The sequence below is a fragment of the Aphelocoma coerulescens genome, chromosome 15 (genome assembly GCF_041296385.1).
Source record: "Aphelocoma coerulescens isolate FSJ_1873_10779 chromosome 15, UR_Acoe_1.0, whole genome shotgun sequence".
NCBI lineage: Eukaryota > Metazoa > Chordata > Aves > Passeriformes > Corvidae > Aphelocoma > Aphelocoma coerulescens.
Window position 1 is genome coordinate 10,255,004 of NC_091029.1, and position 18,926 is coordinate 10,273,929.

Here is an 18,926-nt window from a genome sequence, read left to right on the forward strand (position 1 = left end):
ATAGCATTTTCCAAGTCAACTGAGCCTGCACTGCTTTGGCAGCATGAGATGCTTTCTTTTTTTTTAAATTTACCAATAACCACAATTCTCACTTCAACAAAGTTGGGGTATTTTGTTGGAGTTTTTTTTGTTCTTTAAACGAGGACAATAGATGCTTGTTTTGGCACAGAAAACATTCCTCCAAAGCCACAATTTGGCTTCCTTTTCCCCCATTTTCTTTGACAGGATCCAAAACACTAGCCTCCCCGTATTCAAGCCAACACAGAAGCCAGCAGAAGCTGCAGGTACTCAACCCCTCTCAAAAACATAGACCCCTTCAGAAACGTTGATTCTGGAGCATGAAAACTGGACTGAGTATTCATGGAACACCAAAAAGAGGCATCACTCCTACCACCAGGAAAAATCATGGCAGACATCCCTTTTTGTCCTTGCTCACAGCAACATCATCCAACAGATTTCGTAAGTTTGTGTGTCTTAAGAGTCTGCAAAGGATAGAAAGCAAAAGGCAAGATCTCTCTCCCTTCCCTCCTCTCTATCAGCACGCTGATAACACCCTTGCACCTACCACATATGGAAAAAGCAACAGGCTGTGCAAATTGCCTGGGCACTACTTTGGAATGCTGCAGAAGACAAACATGCAACCCATGGATTCTGCCACCACCAGTAAATCAGAGCTTTTATTTGCGCTTTATCTGTATCTCATTTGCGTCAGCACAGCCACACTCAGCCAGGCAGTGTCAGCTGCTGTTGGGACTGGATGCTGTCCCTGAGATCAGGGGACAAGACAAACAAAAGCTCAGAACAGGTCAGGCACAGAGATCACTGCAGGAATTCCCATTCACGTTTGTACTTCACCACCAGGTCCCAACCAGTGGAACAACACAAGGAGGGTTTAACAGGCTAAAGCTTTACCTACCGGAAACAGGAAATGTGCCAAGCTTCATTGACAGTCTTGTGGAGGCGCTGCCCAGCAGCAATGCTGTCCCCACATCCCAGACATCTCCAGACTTCTTCACCTGCATGCAGCAATAAGGTGACAAACAGCAACCAGTTTACACCAGAGAAAACAAAAGATTGTTACATCGTTCATAAAGGACAACCTTAAATTAAGTAACGGACAGGAAAGCCTTCCCACATGGAAAGCTACAGTCTGTAACCCCAGAGTGGAGCTCCCAAATCAAACTCTGACATTTTATATTTTTTTTGTTTTTCTCCAGACGTGACATCTGCTCCTTCACATTCTGCAGAAGAAAGAAATATGACTTTTCACATAAAACAGCTCAGTTATAGTATAGCTCTGTCAGAGCAGAGATTTCAGGAAGGCAACACTGATCAAGTACAGCAATTCCCACAGAGAACCACGCTAGGCCAGGACGCCACATTACTGCTTCCCCCACACCATGGACTCAACACATAACGTTTGCTCTTATTTGTATAATTAACTGGATTTCCCAGAACTCAAAGAAAGGAAAGGCAAACTTTATTCAGTAGAGAACAAGTAGACGACCAGGAAGGAATTACACTCTTGAATGAATATTCCCATAGAGACTGTACAGCCAACACCAGACTACTGTCAGACTTTGGAAGAGGGAGTGATGCTACTGGCCTATTGCCCTTTCAGAAAATACTTATAATAGTTATAATAGAGCTATAATAGTTTCTGCTAGAACTGCCAGAAAGCCCCAGAGAGAGCTGGTTACTTAGATGCAAGCAAGCTAGGAACACAGAATGAAAGCTTGTGCACAAAGAACATTTGGCACACAGATAAATGCTATCCAAAATCCCAAGGGCGATGCAGGCATATTAAAGAGTCAAGAATCTCAGCACAGGATGGCACAAGAAATGTGTCACCGAGCTGAGCAGATCTCAAACCTGTTTCTTCCTGCTACCAAAAGTTTGCTTGCAGTAAGGCTGCATAAAGAAAAAGGTGCACTTAAGAGAAGGAAAACCACAAACCATTTTCCAAAGAACGTTTCAACTTGGTAGTTGCTTAGGCAAGCTGATACCACGGTTAAGTTCCTTGAAGCTACACTAAACAGAAGGCATCAGCCTTCCATGCACCTTTACCCCACTGTGTAGGTCAATGACAACGTTTAAAATTAACCAAGGTGAAGATCTTGCACTTTTTATATGAATGGCTATTTCAGGGAATAAAACACTTGCTGCTCAGCCACAAGCACCACTGTCACCAGCTGACCAGCAGTACTCAGATAGGTCTCCATGCAAACTATAGGGCTCAGAGGGTTCCTTCAAATGTGACACAGTGGTGTAAGTTGCTGCTTTAGTTCTCAAGTGTGCATCAGCTCCACACTTGAAACACCTGCCTCTGTGCCCTCCTGCTAATCCAGAACACCAAGAACTCCACCTGAGTTCAGAACTACATGGCAGAGTAAGGGTTGGGAGAACCTTGGAAAAACCTGACCCTACCCGTGTTGTTCTATAAAGCAAACGGCTTTTCAGCACATCAAACGGGCTTGGGAATAAAAGGCAAAGCTACGTGCGCCTGTGCCCCCGTGCACAGGCAGCCAACACTCTCCTCTCCAAGCAGAGCAAGCCCTGGAAGTCAGCTGAACTTCTGAAATAGTTGCAGGCCAAAACCACCTGCAAACCAAAACATTCTGCAGCTCCATCCCCTCTCATTCAGTGTCACCAGCACAAGACACACGTGTCAAAATGGTCTGTGGATCCTCCTAAAGACATTTAAAGACTAATGACTACACCACAGCCGACTAAAAGCAACATTTTCCTCCCCAGCCATCTTACAGAACATGACCCATCAGCTCCCAAACTCCACAAAGCAGTCACCTACCCTCAGCTGTAGTGCTACATCTGTTTAAATGTACCAGAAAGGCTGATTAGCTCACGAACGGAAACGAACAGTCTCAATCCAACAAAAATTGCTTCAGTATGCAGGAGAAACGACGGAAATGAACAAAACAGAGCAGGAAATAGTGCGAAGGAAAAGCAAATGGACATAATCCATGTAACAGGTCTGTCGAGTTCCCTAGGACGGGAGGAACGTGTCAGAGACGGCCAGCGAGGGGCAGCCGCAGGGGCCCCGGCGGGCACCGGCCGAACCTCGGGGGCACCGCAGGACCTCGATGAGGACAACGGGGACAGGGTGCGTGGCACCGGCGGGCCGCGCCGGCCCCAGGCTGCGGCCGCCTCGGGGCGGGGCGCGCCTCATCACCCGCCACCCTCCCGCGAACCTGATTGCACAGCGGCCGCGGAGACCCGCCGGGAGCCCCACGGGCCGCGCGTGTGGCCGCGAACCGGCGATGCCACCCGCTGGATGGAGCCGCGGGCCGGCTTTAGAATGCTCCCCAGCCAGGGGCTGACATATGGCCGGGGCGGGGGCTCAGGAGGCAGTGGCCCCGTCGAGCCCCGCAGGGGCCGCCCCGCAACACCGGCGGCGGCATAAGGGCGGTGCGGCCGACGGGAGCCACGGCCTCGCGTACGCGCACCCGCCCCGCGGCGGCGGAAGACGGCTCCTCCCGCGGAGGCGCGGCTGGCGCGGCCCGAGCTCACCTGGCAGCGCCTCCATCCCGCGCCCGCCGCCCGCGCGACGCCAGCAGGTCCCCCCGCACCTGGGCCCGCCTCCCCGCGGCCCCGCGCCGCCCCCTGCCCCGCCGCGGGCCAATCGGCATCCTCTCCTCCGCGCACCCGCCAATGCCCGCGCTGCCCCGCCCCGGCTGCCCCGCCCTTTCCGCGCCGGGAGCCAGTGGCAGCGCCGGCCCGCCTGCAGCCCCGCCCCGCACGTGCCACAGCGGGCGCGGGCCCGGGCGGGCGGGCCCCGCCGCTCCCTCTCCCGGACCAGCCCCGCGCTCCCGGCCCCGAGGCAGCGCAAAGGAACGGCGGCGCACTTCGGTCAATGTAAAACCATTTTTTAATTCTAAATCACTTTCACAACAGTGAAAATTAGTGAGGAGGAACGATAACGCACTAGCCGAGCCGTCCGGGCTGTGTGCGGTAGGGTTGCGGGGAAGGGGTACATACAAAAGCACACCAGGGAAAGGGGAAACCAAGCGTTAACACCTTCAGACTATTTCATCCTTGAATTGCCGGAAAATAAGAGCTCTCAGTCATGTTTCTGCAGCCTTCTCTAAATCCACTATCTCTCACTCATAGATGGAACCCCGCCGATCCATTAAAATTCTGTATTTTAAAATGTACTACTTAAATACGTTTCAATACCTCTTGAATCTATTGCAGTCACTTCTCTATCCTCTTCATGGGATAAAGGCTTCAATGGGATACCTTTCTCCTCCCAGCATAACTTTTCAGCATCGAGTTTCTCCATACAAAAAGAAGGAATCCATCCCTTACTATCACATGAATCTTCCCATCAGCAGGTGGTGCTGACTGCGCAGGAGAGGAACCCAAAGCTGCGACATTGTAGGACAACCAAACAAAAACAGCCTTTCTCCTGGGAAGGGCCCCAGTTGCCAAGTTATGCACTTGAGAAGAACTGTATGCCAAAGTTCAGCTTCTCAGAAGTGTTGCACAACAAAAGCTGAAGCACCACCTCAACTATAAATAGTTGAGCAATATATCCTGTCCGATTATCATCGAGTCAGGTATAAATCTGACGTGACAAAACACTGCAGAAGCTTTGCAACATTCTACTTGCCAGATGGAATTTTGGAGGTAGGCAAGTTAAACTTCAGTCATCCTCTCTCTTGACACTAAAAGTAAACAGTTTATAATTACATAAATAAACTTCTACAGCAAGTAATTAAAGGTGTCCTGCTCAGGAAACTCTTCCATACACTAAAAAAATCCAATCTATTGAAACAAAGTTTCTATTAATTGATTTGTTTGTCAGTTTTCTGTCTACTGCCAGGGAAGTAACAACATTCATCTTGCAGGAAATCATTAGGAGTGACCTGATTCAAAATAAAAACAGTAAGAGAAAAAAAAATGGAATTGCCTAGTTGGAGAAATACGAACTGTTCATCTCACTAGGGAATCTCTCGTATCTGTTTCAAAGGAATCTACACAAATACATCAGGAGTACTCTTTAAAGCTGAATACCCAACAGGATTCCAAAGTGCCTACAGAGTGCTCACCTTCTGAAATATCCCCTCAGCACATTAATGGTTGTGGTCTCCTCCAGCACTTTAAATTAAAATCTTTGGTAGATACTGCAGAGACTCTTGCGCTGTAGCTGTTCTGCTGTGGCACAGGAGAAGATCTGTGTGCACCTGCAGAGAGGTCTTCCAAATGTTCCCTACTGGGCATGTGCTGGCAAAGGCAGGATCTCATTTCTCCTGTGTAATTTTACAGTATGACAAGTTTAACCTCAAAACTCATGTAAAGATGCCTTTTGTTCCTCTCCCCAAATGAGCTGATCTCAGATCTGTAATAGGATTTTATTTGGAGTACACGACCTTGTGTAGAAAGTCTCAAAGCCTTGGGAAGAATAAATGTTGCTACAGCGATGAGGTTGTGAGGGGATTATCCATGAGTGCAGCCACAGGTGCTGCACAGAGCCCGGGAAGATAACACTGCTTGTCAGTGAGGAACTGGGCTGGGTCCAGCAGCCCCACCTGGCTCCACAGCCAGAGAATCTTCCAGTGTCTGGCTCCAGCATGCTCAGGCTTTGAAAAATTGCAGCATAAATTTGTATCCCTTCTTCTAACAGCCATAAGAACCATCAGGAAGGGTTTTCCATCACACCAGAAAATAACAGCAGGAAAAGAAACCAGTCTCCAGACCTGGTTCCATTTGCATCACGTGCCGTGCCCCAGAGAGTCTCAACAGTGATGCAGATGATTTCCTGGGGAAGGTCGGATGTTGATGAAGACATTAAATAACATCTGCAACTCTGGCAGATCCATCGTGGTTGCAAAGCAGGAGATACTGGTCACACTGGAGAAGTTTCCTTACCTGCCCAGTCTCCCTTGGGATAACTGCCTGTCCCACAGACCTGGTGTCACTGACTGGCACAGGATTTCAAAGCAGCACTCCCTTTCAGAGTGCAGCTCAACACTAGGCCCGTGGTTTGTGGAAGGAACCTGTTGTACAAGGTATCCGAGCTGAAATACACTTTTTAACCAATGTTTTAATTTGCAACTCTGGTGCAAAATGTGAGATTCCTCATTGTGCTGTGGTACTACCAATTCCAGAAGCCCATAGTTAGCTATGGAACCAGACACCAAGATGTTTAAAATGGGATGGGGATGCAGTTTGTAACTGTTTCAGTGGCCTTGTTGGTCATGAATATATAGAATAATGGAAAAGACTTATGCAATCAACAGCCAGAACATTATCACCAGTGCCACAAACAGGAAAAGGCGGGAAAGGAACTGCTCATCCACATATTGAGGAGTCCCTGGAACAGCTGGAAAACAGGAAGTAAAAAAAACGAACAACAGTTCAGTTCCTTCCTCTTCTCTGGGATTGTGTATATTTTGAATATAGTATATTCATACATTGAAAAATATGCAAAGAATCTCCTTGGTGAGAAAGTTGCTATTTCCTACCCTCAGCCTGGCTAGCTGCATGGGAAGATGACAAGGAAGGTAAGTGTCAGGTCTCTGAAGCAGGACTCATTAGCTCAGTCCTACCCCCAACAGATTTTCAGGGGACACTGAACTATAGTTAATAGGGAAGATAATTTGACCCAAGGACAGCACAGGACCATGGCAACACTGGTGTGACATGTGAAGAATGAGTTTGCTCCTCATAATTCCTGTGCCATATGGTCAGGCATAACCTTTCACAGAGTAAGTTCAGAAAACCCTGGGCAGTAGGTGCTCTTGTTCAAAACAGATTCAGTTTGTCTACAGTGAAGATGGGGAGGATGTTCTCTAGGGATTGCTTAATTGTTAGAGAGCAAGGTCACCACTTGGAGTAACCCAACTGCTTTTTGTTAATCAAAAATGTGAAGTAATTTCACTGGAATGTTACTTCTTGTGGAATATGGATGATGGTCTCACAGACAAATTTCAGAAAAATTAACAACCTTTGCATTCATTATTTTGCGGTACAGAGCACCAGTTTAAATTTTTCTGTCTCATCTTTCAGGAAATGGTCCCTTCCTGCTGTTTTTAAAATCTGGGTCTCCTTCATACACCCCTAGAGATTCCTTTTTATCATTATTATTAGAAAGTCTAGTCCAATTTGTCTTGGTTTTCAGAAGGAGTCTGCTGGTATACCAGAGGAGACATCTGAATTAAAGGAGAGTAGTCTCCAGTGCCACTGTTTCTCTCCAGAGTCACTGGTCTCCCAGGAGTGCCTTCAGGAAACGATATGAAAGTGACAAACTTGCTTCTTTTATAAGCCTGTGTACAAAATGTGTCAGCCATAGACCATATTCTCTACTGAGTGCTCTATTTTGTGTTTCTATTGACAACAATGCTAACCTGTCATTTAGCAGGTTATTTAAGAGTTTGTAAAATGTGTGTTTATGACAGGACAGAAGAAGGATCTGTGGTACCTGGAGGAGGTCGCCCATCATTTATGTTGAAGGCTGTTGCAAATATACCAAAGGGAAATGCCCCAATTCCAAATGACATCTGGAAGCCACCATCGCCAAACCCAAAGCCCTGGAATCCCTGCAGAGAACAAAGAACAGAAGACAAAAAAGGTACCAATCATTTAAACCCTATTTCAGAGTATTTTGTGGAAGTGCAGACACTCCCTCTCGCTGGTTTTCCTATGGCTAAAGGAGGGCCCTGCTGTCTGGCAACTTTCTGTCTGACACACTTTTGTAAATATCCCCTTAGTTCTGCTGGGTTTAAAATGTTTCAGACAGTAGCAAATTTGCCAAGCAACACAAAGGTTTGAGAAGATGAAAACTAGCAACTGCAGTTCTTGCTTGAGGGCCACAAATTAACAAAAGTGTTTCTGTAACCTTTCTCAACCTAAAGTAGCAGATATCTGCCAATATATCAAAATCAACAGAAAGAATTCTATTTAGAATGTCTTAACAATGTATTGCGTGCTAACAGCTGTTAGCCATGTAACTAAAAATGTACTTAAAAATAATCTAAATTGATTTTTGTGATACATATGCATCATTTAAACACTCAGTGAAATGATAAATTGCCAGTGGGATGCATAGAGCATTTGAAGAAAAAGCACCCAAAAAAATTTACCAGGGGGACTCAAATTAAGGTGGCAAAATCACCTGGGGCAGGAATGCAAGACATAAGGAAAGGAGGAAAAGAGGAAGTTACAATGCAATAACACTGACCCCATGGGATCCAGACTAAAGTACCACATCAAGTCAAAAGATAAGTCTTCTGAATCGAGATTAATTCTGCTCTGCAGAAGCAGTGTGCTGTTTGAGAACCAACCATGTGTGTGTGAATCTAAGAGCTTGTGCCATGTCTAAGAGCTGCGGAGAGCCCACAGTTCTGTAATGCAGTGATCTGTCCTCTCAGAATTAAAACAGTGATACCAGCTATGAAAGACCCTCTGGTTTATCACCACCAACAATGGGAGGACAAAGATGATTTTACACATATAATAAAAGTCAAACATTTCTGGGTTGAGCCTTGATTTGAGGAGTTGGTCTTTTGATTATTCTCAAGCATTTTGCCACTAACTCTGAGGGACAGCAAAGCTCTCTATGTGGCAGGTACCAGGTTCTGTAGAGAACAGGGAAGCAGCATCATTACTGTCCTGCCTTCATACCCCATCCCTCTGATTTACAGCAGCACCAGCTGAGAAGTTCAAACAAGGTACAGGAGCTGCTTTAATAAGGCAGCAATGCCCTAGTGAAAGAGAACAGCTGAGCTCCCAATACATTCAATACAGAAATGCACCTTAATCACACCCAGCAGAGTTGTTTGCTTGAAGCATGAGGGAGACAATCCTCTCCAAGGACCCCAGACTGAGTTACACGGAAATGTGCCATTGTTTCATCAGGTCATGCTCTCTCCCATCGTGCTGAAGAACACTGGGGTCCTACCACCTACTCCCATGTCTGCTCCATCTGTGCCAGCTGCTGTTTACATTCACCCTATGTAGTCTCCTCAACAAAACCACAGATCCCTCTTCAAGTTAACATGTATCCAATAGACATCAACTTTCTCTTGCTTTTAATGCCATGGTACAGTAACATCCCATAGAAATGAGAGAAGCAGATGTCAGTGTAAAAAACCTGAATTCATACATGGATTATGTATTTCAGTGACACATATTTTGACAGAAACACCCTTCCACAAAGAATTTTCAAAACAAAGTGTTCCTTGTATTTAAACATGGAGAACAATCAAGTATGAAGAGCATTTCCAGTGATACCACACTGCTTTGTGCTCATGAAGCATGAGCCAAGCCAGCCTGTTCTTTGGGATGCTAAAGAGTACCATAGGACTGGAGCTCTCTGCCACACCACAGCTATCAATGATTCACGAAAAACCGACTGAGGAAGAGCAGGATGTGTAAGCTGCAGTATCCTCATGCAGGATCTCTCACACACATTATATCGTCGAGGATGAATAGATACCACTATCAATAAAAACAACTAAACTGCTCGAGCTTGTTTGAACACTTACCCCTCTGTTCTCTGGTTCAGGTCTCTGTCCTTGGGGTCGTGGTGGAGTTTTCTCTCTGCAGGAAGTTGTGAAATTAGCTCAAGTGCAAGGACACGTGACAACAGTATCTGCAGCAGCCTGGCTAATAACGCAGAACAACCGTAAAACAGTCTCCTGGGGCCATCCAGCAGAGCTGGAGAAGTGTGTGAGAGAGCCAACCATGCAGCTTTGGACCTTCAGCTGCACATCACTGAATTAATGCTGCACTTTTGAATAACAAAAACCCATTGCAAAGGCTAAAAACTGAGGACATGAACATTTAATATAAGCTTCTCCAGTCAGATAACAATCACTGCAACCTGCCACTTGTAACTGAGAATTAACACTTGATTCAAATTAAAATGACCTGCCAGTTGAGCAAGAAATGTGTGCAAATGCAGGCCCTGGAAAAGCCAGAAATATTTGGTAGAAATATCAGATCTATGTCTTTTGACAAAGTATTTAAAACTGTGAATTCAGCACTTTAACAGTTTAATCTTAAGACCCTAAAGTTTCATCTTTAATTTTCAAATAAAAATAGTTGCATTTAGGTTTCTTACCTGGGGTCCTGTTGCCCAGTGCTACCTCTTCCATAGAGAGGAATAACTTTATCTCGACTGATTCCTGCTTTGCATACAGGACACACTTGTCTGTTTGGCCTGGTCTCTAGCCACTGAAAGAAAGGAAATTATAAGAAAACTAGTAAAATACCACAAAAACAACTATGCAAACCTCACTTGCAGCCAGGCAGAAAGACTTCAGCAATTTCTCACAAAGGTCTGGAGCGAAATATTTTAGTAAGTGCGAAGTACTCCCCAAAGTGGAGTTGGCATTCTGGCTGTTGTTCTGGCAGGATCAACTTGCTAATGTGTACATATTCAAATCTGCACTGGAGTAAAATAAAAATAAAGAGTACCAGTAGTCCTGCATAGGCCAAGGGTTAGTGCAGATACTCTCCCATCATCCACCTTTTCTATAATGGTACCACAACGTAAAACACTACATATGCAAAGAGAAGTACACTCAGCACTTAAAACTGCAGACTAAACCCTGCAAGCTCCAACAGTAATTGTACCAGTGGAATTACTCGGGGTTTAAGAAACTCAAAAGTGGGCGGCAAGTGGAAGAGAATTTAAGTTTTCTTGTTGCTCAAAGAGCAGATTGCAAGGTGTTGCACATGAAGCTGCATGAAGAGGTTGTGCTTGCCCTGGAGAGAAAAGCACACTTGAAAAGAGGGGGATACTCCAGAGAACCAAGGGCTTTATTGAGCAATAGCAGCTGATGAAAGACAAAGTAAAAGGAAACCTGTCTTACCTGATGTAAACAAGGCCAACTGTGAGCATTCCCAGGACAATTTGTTCACAGAGCAGAAAAAAAGAGGAAAATAGCATTAGTTACTGAACTTGATATGACAAATGTGCAGTGTACAGGGATAGTGCAGCTTGGTGACAACAGACTCCTGGAATCCAGCTGGGCCAGTTCTACAGCCTCCCATTAACATATTGAAAGCACAGCCCAAGACTGATCTCCACTGGTTTTTTTCAGGTTACGCAATTTTAATTGCTAATGTGGTTCTGTGCATCTCCCATTCCTGGGTCCTCATCCATACCAAAGGCCCAGACAGAGGCTGCGTTAATCTTACAGTTTATTGTACAAATTTTCTCTTCTGATACCATGAAAAGATATCCCTGAGCCAAGATGCAAGTAAGCAAGATGTCAGTAATGAGACTTTAGGATCTTAAAAGATTGAGCTGGAACATCAGCCACATTCACAGAATCATGGAATAACTCGGGCTGGAGGGTACCTCAGGTAGCCTCTAGTCCAACCTTATGCTCAGAGCAGGGTCAGCTATTGTGATCAGACTCAGTCGCTCAGGGCAGAGAAATTCCCATTATACAGGTTAAATTACTATGGCAAATTAAAAAAAAGGTCAAAGACAAGCAAGCTACAAGATAAACCTGCCAATAAGCCATCTGCTTTCAAAATGGTCTCAACAACACCATTCAGACAAGACACCTGGTATTTTCAAGGTTCCATTCTTCCAAATCCTTTTGTGCAATAATTTATTCTTATTTTATCTTAACAGGCCTTCAGCCAGTGATTTTCCATCTCCTCAAATAAAAATCTGGATTTTCAGATGTTACGTATGTTTACACAGGAGAAAAGCACTTTCAGGCCTCATTTTATTAAAGATTTAGCCCACTGTGTAAAATAAACCCCAATCCCCCCCACATTTGGCCATGTCAATCTTTAACTTATTAATATTCAAGAAAGGTTATATTCAAACCAGGTTACTCACATCAGAAATGTTGCACATGTATTATGTCTGTGCTGTACATTATTTCCAAGTCAAATTAAAGAACTGAAAAGTTCCTAGCACAAGTGCAATATCATGGGAAAAGAGAAATAGCCCACATATAAAAGCTTATTGCCTATTTTTTTCTTTTTTTATGGTTTCAAAGGAAAAAAAGAGCAAGCTTGTAGGAGAAACTACAATTTGGCCTTCAGAACCTAGATTCATATCCAGGTTTAGGTATGTAGAGGTTAGAAAGGAATTTAGGTCTAAAGAAGATATCTATGCTAGGCCAGACAGCACAAATAAAATAACACACGTAACCAAACAGTATCAATGAGCATTGAACCGTCTGTGTGGGGCTGCTTGTTTGTTTGCTTTTACACAATAATCCAGAAGTACAGAGAGTTTAAGACACAGGAAACCTGCTCCCTGGAACACAAGCAAAGAAAAACAGCTGAGGAGCAAATCCAAGCTTCTCCTAAACCAAACCCATGGTCCCTCCTCTAGAATTATAAACATCACCGGTTTTTATGGGATCCGATAGATGGTGTTCTGGCTGATGTGTGGGGCTGGAGCACTTACCAGAAGAGGTGCCCACACAAGCTGATAACTGCATCCTTGGCAGTGTCCAAACAGATGTTACATTCAAAAGTGTTGTCCTGATTAGTGTTGTCCCCAGAACCATTACTGCTACTGCTGCCACTGGTCCCTCCAGTACTGGAGTTCTTTGTTGATGCAGAAGTTGTGGGTCCTTTGCTTGCCATCCTCAAGAACTACCCAGACAAGCTCAAGAAAATTTTCCTGTTGGAATCCTAGCAGTGAGAAAGGGAAAAAAACAAACAAACCCAAAAAACTTCTTGGCATTTTAACACTGCATTCTGGTCCCCTTCCAAACTGGTAGTGATTTATCTAAGAAGCTCTTGAATCCTGTTGTTGATGGTTTTAGTTTAACGTAGCCAAGGGGGATCTTTTTTTAGAAACTAAGCTACTTTACAGTCCCATAGTATGACCTGGCTGATGTGTGACCTGTATTTTACTGTTACTGATAAACATCCACAGCCAAAACAACCCCCCTGCATTTTCTCATAAATGCCATTTGCTGTAAGGAGAATGAGCTCACCTAGTCATATATGCTCTTCCAAAATTCAACACAGCTTATAACTGACAGTGTAGTCTGAAGCAGAATTTAATAATGAATTCACAGTTTGAACAGACTGACAATGCAGAGTTTTAAGTTCAATGTTCATTCGTTTGGAATATTAATGATAATAACGGCAAGCAAAGGCGGCTTAGAACTTGAATTGTCTCCTGAGCAGTATATTGCTGCTATCACAGCAGTGTTGATAATGACTATCAAACATTCCTAGTACTTCCAAACATTTCTAATCTAGTAGTAAGGTAGTAATGCAGAAGTATTAAAAATTTTACCTTAATATGCTTTAAGTTTTTTTCCATGCTTTCACCTCTCATTAACATAATCATATTTACCAAAGAACAGCATTTACTTTATTTCAGTAGCAACAACCTCTATAGCGTAATTCCTTGCTATGTGAATTCCACAGTACCTAAAGCTTTGAGACTCAGCACAAAGCATTAACATTTCCAGAAACACTTTTACCAGTACAAGATTTTTAATCCAAGAACTAAGAGAGTGTCAGTAGCTACAGAAATTAATTCACTAAAACAAAAATGTTTAAAATATTCCACTGTGCTTTTCATTAAACTCTGATATCATGCTGATGCTGCAGGAACAGGAATACTTAGATAAAGCCGTGAGAAACAAACAGGTGATTATCTGAATGTTCTGCACGTGTACAAACAGTGAAGCATTTTCAAAGGGCAACCTGAATTTTTCAGAAGGTTATTTCTTTGCAAACTTACCCCCCAAGCATTAAAGGCTTTTCTTAGTGTTGCCTCTTTGTAGCAGAGCTGCAGCACAGGTGCATGGCAGCAAACTAAAGCCTCAGGATCTTCAGCTGTTATTGCCAACAGCTTTTTTCATACCATACAATTCCACTGCACAGTCAGGAAAGCATCACACTCAAGCCTTGTAAAGTATTGCAGCAAAGACTCAGTTACAGTAGGTAAAATCTATTTCTGCAGAGCTTTTTCACTCAGTTACATCATTTTGCACAGTGTCCCAGAAGGGCAGATTTGTATTCACAGATGCTGCACTTCAACATACACTGCTTTCAGCAGTGCTGACTCTCAGCATTTCACACCATGACTCCATTTACACTCAGTTCATTGTACAAAATTAAAATCCATGTTAGATCAAGGCAGATGGAAATGCTGCTAACCCACAAACTATAAGCCAAAGACACTTGGATTTTACACACATCATTACAACCAGAATCTTCAGCCTGTCTTGCTCAGTAGTTTAAGTGAAAACTTATCAACTTGGACCTATATATATTATTATAAAACTTGAGAAAACCTCCTTAAAACTAAGGAGTCCAACACACTGTAAAAAATAGAGCATCCCTTTATGGAATGGTCACAAGAAACATCTAGCTCATATCTTGACATATAAAACAATTAAAGGATGTGTACAAGAGGCAAATAAATAAATTCTGTGTCCCTAATACCAATGTGGAAAAAAAGTTCCTTTTTCCAAATTAAGTTCCATATATTAACACAATGAATCTGGAGACCTGTCAAAAAGATAAAACCTGTATCTCCACAAAAACTTACTGAAAAAAACCCCTCAGTTTTTAGTAACTACAATGAATAAATAAAATGTTATGAAAAAGGATGACAGAGAAATATCAGAAATGAAATGGAAACAAGATGGCTGAGATAGAAGAAAGATTAAAATGACATAATGCAACAGGCACTGAATCTCCTCTCCTAGAAGAGGGTCATTCCTTAATCTGTACTGGGGACCCTCCCTTAAGTCGTTTTACATGGGCTGATGAGGCCCAGTGACCTATTAGGATATAACCAATTTAAAATATCAAAAATATAGCAAAACACAACAGTAAAAATAATAAATTTTATTCTGAAAAGCCTTCTCAAACATTTGTTCTTGTCCCTGGAATATCATTTAACATAACTGAGTCTGTAACAAGTGCTGCTGGGCTCTGTACATCTGCACATATACAAAGAAGCAAACATGAAACAACTTCCAGTGGCTAAATTTACATTTGATAATCATATATTGTGTTGCTTTTGAGTGTACTCTGAATCCTAAAGTATGAATTCAACTGCAAATGGAACTTGTTCTGAGTGTAGAATGAGCCCAAAATTGAACAGTCACTCAAACTACTTAAACTCTGAGACAAAACTCTCTAGGGAAAAAAAAACCCAACAAACCATAAGAAAATCACAAACTAAAAAAAACCAACAACTAACACAACAGGTCAAACTAATCCCATTTTCATGTCACCTTAGAGTTTGGGAGGAAGACTGTGAGTACACTGGGGCAGAACATGACTTCTGGGGTTAAGTAAACACAATCGAGGGATGCCAGTCAAGGTTTGCCACATCCTTGTCCTTTATGTCAGGTCTCCAAATAAACCCTAGAGGGATGATGGGCAGCAAACAAAACAAGGGAAAGGGTATAAAAATCAGCTGACACCTAACTGCAGGGATTCAGAGATCTTGTCTTTTTCTTACTTCTTTGCTCTCTACATAATTACAGGAAAACAGTATCTTTGTTTCATAAAAGCCATCTAGATTAGCTGTTTATTTCCTTTAAACTATGATCCCTATGTTACATCCCAACAGGTTGTTCTGAAAATGACTGACATTTACTGCATCTAAGAATCAAGAGTGGCAGCTGATGAATGGTTAAGGAGCAAGGAACTCATTTGCAAGTAGGCTTCCTAAATAAATACAGAAATCTGGTGGAGTGTGAACACATGGAAGTGGAGATACATGAGAGGGTGAAGCTCCAAAAGGCAGACTGGGACCTGAACGTGTCATGACAGCAGAGAGCACAGGAGGTCCACTACAGCAGTAAGTGCAGGGGACTAGGGATGTCCATGTGCTGGGTGTAAATACTGGGTATAGATCTCACTAACAGCCAATAAGAAAGACATTTTCCTCTAATACTTTAAAAACTTAATCTATAAATCTACTGGGAGCAACTGCACACCAAGAGAGCACAAGCTGAGTGGCTACTGTCAAAGATCACACTTCTGAACTCAGCAAATGACAAAGACTGCAGTTGTCAAAGTACACTGGTCCAATCCTAAAAATACAGGAAAAACACTTCAAGACAGACTAGAAGAGTTTTCACCATAAATTAAAGTACACCAAAAAAATCTGCTGGAAACAGCAGGTGAACATTAATTCAACCTGAGAAAGGCAGAGAGGGAATATTAATTAGAAGCTAATGTCACCTATACAAAACAGTCCTGGAATACGTGTTCACAGCATGACGTTAGGATGTCTCAAAAATTTAATTTTTTTCATGAACAATGAGAAGAAGTTCTGGTGAGGATATAGAAGTCTGGCTAGTTTATTAACAAAACCCAAAGTTTGTTCCTCTTTACTGTAATGATGAAATACAAAGAACAGCATTTTTGGATGCAAATTCCACTGGAAAGACCCTTTTCCATATGTCATTCCTAATGAATCTTATTTTAGCTGAGATTACTGAAATTGAAATAATCCAAATCTAGTTTGTTTACAAAAGAAGTTCTGATTTAGTTCCTGAACCTTCTGCAGTTTAAATCAAAAAGACTTGTCCATGTATTTTTCTTATCACTAAGATGAGTGTCATTTTCTGACACTTAAAAAATTTTAGAAAATTAATATTAACATCAGACATTCTATCTAAATCTAAAACTACTACTCAGAGTTTATATTAATATGCCGACTCATAAGTTTAACAACAAACTGATACTTAACATACTACAATTGCTTGGGTTTCAAGTACAACAACCAAGTAACCTTAGCTGAAAATTGCTGACAGTGCCTAGAAGAAAGTGCAGTGACTTCTTGACAGCAAATTTAGGTATTCTTAACAAACGCATGACTGTCCTGCTGTTAATCATTAAATACATATTTATCTCTCACTACCTTTTTACTCTTTTCTGTCCCCCAAACATGTTACAGTTTAACTCCTTGGAAACATTTCTCGAGTTTATCTTTTCACTTCCTGTAACCTATACAGCGTTAGGCACCTGCTTTTTAACATTACCATAAGTGGTCCCAAAACATGAATTCATATGATCACTTGCTCTTGCAAAACCAGGCATTTCCCTTCCAGTCCAACGTGCCCTTGCTCGGCCTCGTTTCATTAACTGGGATTCTGCAATGCACATCTGTGTTACAGTCAGTGCTTCCAGCGTAAGAGCCCAGCAGAAGGGCTGCTTCAGGAACACTAAGGAGTCCACATACCTTGCAAATGCAAACAGTAAAAACCCTTAGGTGATTAAAGTAATTACTTTTTTATCCATTCCATAAAGGTTTAATATAGACTCCAAGAAAATCTTTCAACAAAGATTTTATGCTCTTACCTCACAAAGTCCAAAGGAAAAAAACCCAAACACACAAAAAAGCCAACAAACAAACAAAAAACCAAAACAACAAACACACCAAAGAGAACTGCTATAACCAGTTCGGTAACGCTGCCCGAGCGTTCTCCTGGTCTGCAGTGCCGCGTGAGACAGACGTGTCTGGCTAACCCAGGTTAGCAGCAAAACGTAAAAATATCAAATACAACAGCTATTATTTACAACAGAGGAGATTTAAGGCGTAACAAGCAAGTATTAATATATGAATAATTCTCAAAATATAAGTAATGTCATATACCAGCAGCTGACGCCTCGCGACATACCCAGAGCCAGACCCATGTATCGCGACAGAGGCGCCGCTCTCGGCAGCGGGTGCGGCCCTGCACAGAGCAACACCGAGCACCTACGGCCCCTAGGACGGGGCTTTCGGAGGGAAAACCCCGCCGGCAGCTCCGGGCCGCGGGCTGGAGCTCCCGCCGGAGGCACCGCGGCCGCGGTTCCAGAGGCACCGAGCGAGGCCGGGGGTCGCGCGGCGCCCCCGCCCCGCTCATTTGGAGCAGGCGCAGGAGGCTCCGGCCTCTCAGCGCCCGGGCACGGCCCGGCCTCGGAGCCGCCGCCTGGGCCCGGCTGCCCCCACCGCCCCCACCACCACCACCCCCCCCACCCCCCCCCCCCGCCTCCCCGCTCGGCCCGGCCCTGCTCTGCTCACCGGCGGGTCCGAACTCCCCGCAGCACCCGCGCCGAGCCACCGTTCCGCCGGGCCCCGTCACCTGACCGCCCGGAAGCGCGGCCCGCGGAAGGGACCGGCCCCCGCCCCACCGACCGCGGCTCTGCGAACCGGGGTGGCGGCTCAGGGGCGCGCGGGTGTCGCTGCCTGGCGGCCCCCCTCACCCGGGCCCCACGCAGAGTCCGCGGTCGCTCGTTACCTCGGGCTCCGGGACGAACGGCCGGGGCTGCTCCGCACCTGCTCGGCCCCCGCCGCGACCCCCGCGGCCGCAGCTCTGCGGGTGTATGCGGCTCTGCTGCCCGGAGCCGCGTCCAAACGGCGGCCTCCGGGGACAGCAAGAAGTTGGTATCGAATGCTCGGCCCGAGCAGGAAGGGAGGAAAGAAAAGGAAGGACGGAAAAGGAAGGAAGGACGGAAAGGGAAGGGAAGAAGTTTGAGGGAAACAAATTGTTGACTTACGAGTGCAGAGTGCTAGAATCTGAGATGAGAAACATCTCCAGGATGGAAACAGAGAGCTTGATAAAGGTATTTATACAGTTGTGAGAAACCAAAGAAACAGAGGGACCAAAGGGAGGGAGAGGAGATGGCCTACCCGAGAAGGCACTTCTGGAGGGTTTGTCCCAGCTCTGCGGGGCACCCCATCAGTCCTGAGGACTCCAAGGTACAAAATAGTCCAAAATTGCTTGTTCTTTTACACGGTGGAGAATGGATGAATCCTAAACCAAGGTCTTCCACTGAAGGTGAGCCTTATGAGGGAACAGTGAAGAAATGAAGGGAAGATAGTGTCAAGGGAGCCTATTGGAAAGAGCCCAAGGATAATTGTCAGTGGCCTGCCTGCTGACAGGTGGCCTGAGACTGCACAGCTCTAGGGTGAAGGTTGGAAGGTGCAAGCCAGGAAGTGTCCAGGAGGATAA

At 44.4% G+C, this 18,926-nt stretch overlaps 2 protein-coding genes across 7 annotated transcripts in view; both read right to left on the reverse strand.

Moving 5' to 3' along the window:
• LIMK2 (LIM domain kinase 2) overlaps positions 1-3,596 on the reverse strand; it is a 31,245-nt gene extending 27,649 nt beyond the window's left edge. The window contains exons 1-2 of the mRNA XM_069031287.1: positions 3,529-3,596; positions 917-1,016 (exon numbers count right to left, since the gene is read on the reverse strand). Coding sequence (XP_068887388.1) covers positions 917-1,016; positions 3,529-3,544 — 116 coding nt within the window. The 5' untranslated portion in view covers positions 3,545-3,596. The remainder of the gene's footprint in view (positions 1-916; positions 1,017-3,528) is intronic.
• A 272-nt stretch (positions 3,597-3,868) lies between these two features.
• RNF185 (ring finger protein 185) lies at positions 3,869-18,679 on the reverse strand. 6 transcript variants are annotated; one of them, XM_069030686.1, is made up of 7 exons: positions 18,605-18,679; positions 12,404-12,633; positions 10,839-10,857; positions 10,085-10,197; positions 9,507-9,561; positions 7,442-7,559; positions 3,869-6,343 (listed from the first exon to the last, which is right to left on the reverse strand). In XM_069030686.1, the coding sequence occupies exons 2-7, from the start codon at positions 12,583-12,585 to the stop codon at positions 6,246-6,248; spliced, it is 585 nt and encodes a 194-aa protein (XP_068886787.1). In that variant the 5' UTR covers positions 12,586-12,633; positions 18,605-18,679; the 3' UTR covers positions 3,869-6,245. The 6 variants fall into 6 exon arrangements, with proteins under 6 accessions (XP_068886787.1, XP_068886788.1, XP_068886784.1 ...); XM_069030687.1 differs by lacking the exon at positions 18,605-18,679 and adding an exon at positions 18,213-18,393; XM_069030683.1 differs by lacking the exon at positions 18,605-18,679 and adding an exon at positions 17,996-18,094.
• Between the last annotated feature and the right edge of the window lie 247 nt (positions 18,680-18,926).

Coding starts and splice junctions, on each gene's coding strand:
- RNF185 (XM_069030686.1), bottom strand. CDS start 12,585: ATGGCAAGCAAAGGACCCACAACTTCTGCATCAACAAAGAACTCCAGT. Junction 9,562..10,084: donor ACTGGGCAACAGGACCCCAG/GTAAGAAACCTA, acceptor AACTTCCTGCAG/AGAGAAAACTCCACCACGAC. Junction 6,344..7,441: donor TGATGGGCGACCTCCTCCAG/GTACCACAGATC, acceptor CCTGTTTTCCAG/CTGTTCCAGGGACTCCTCAA.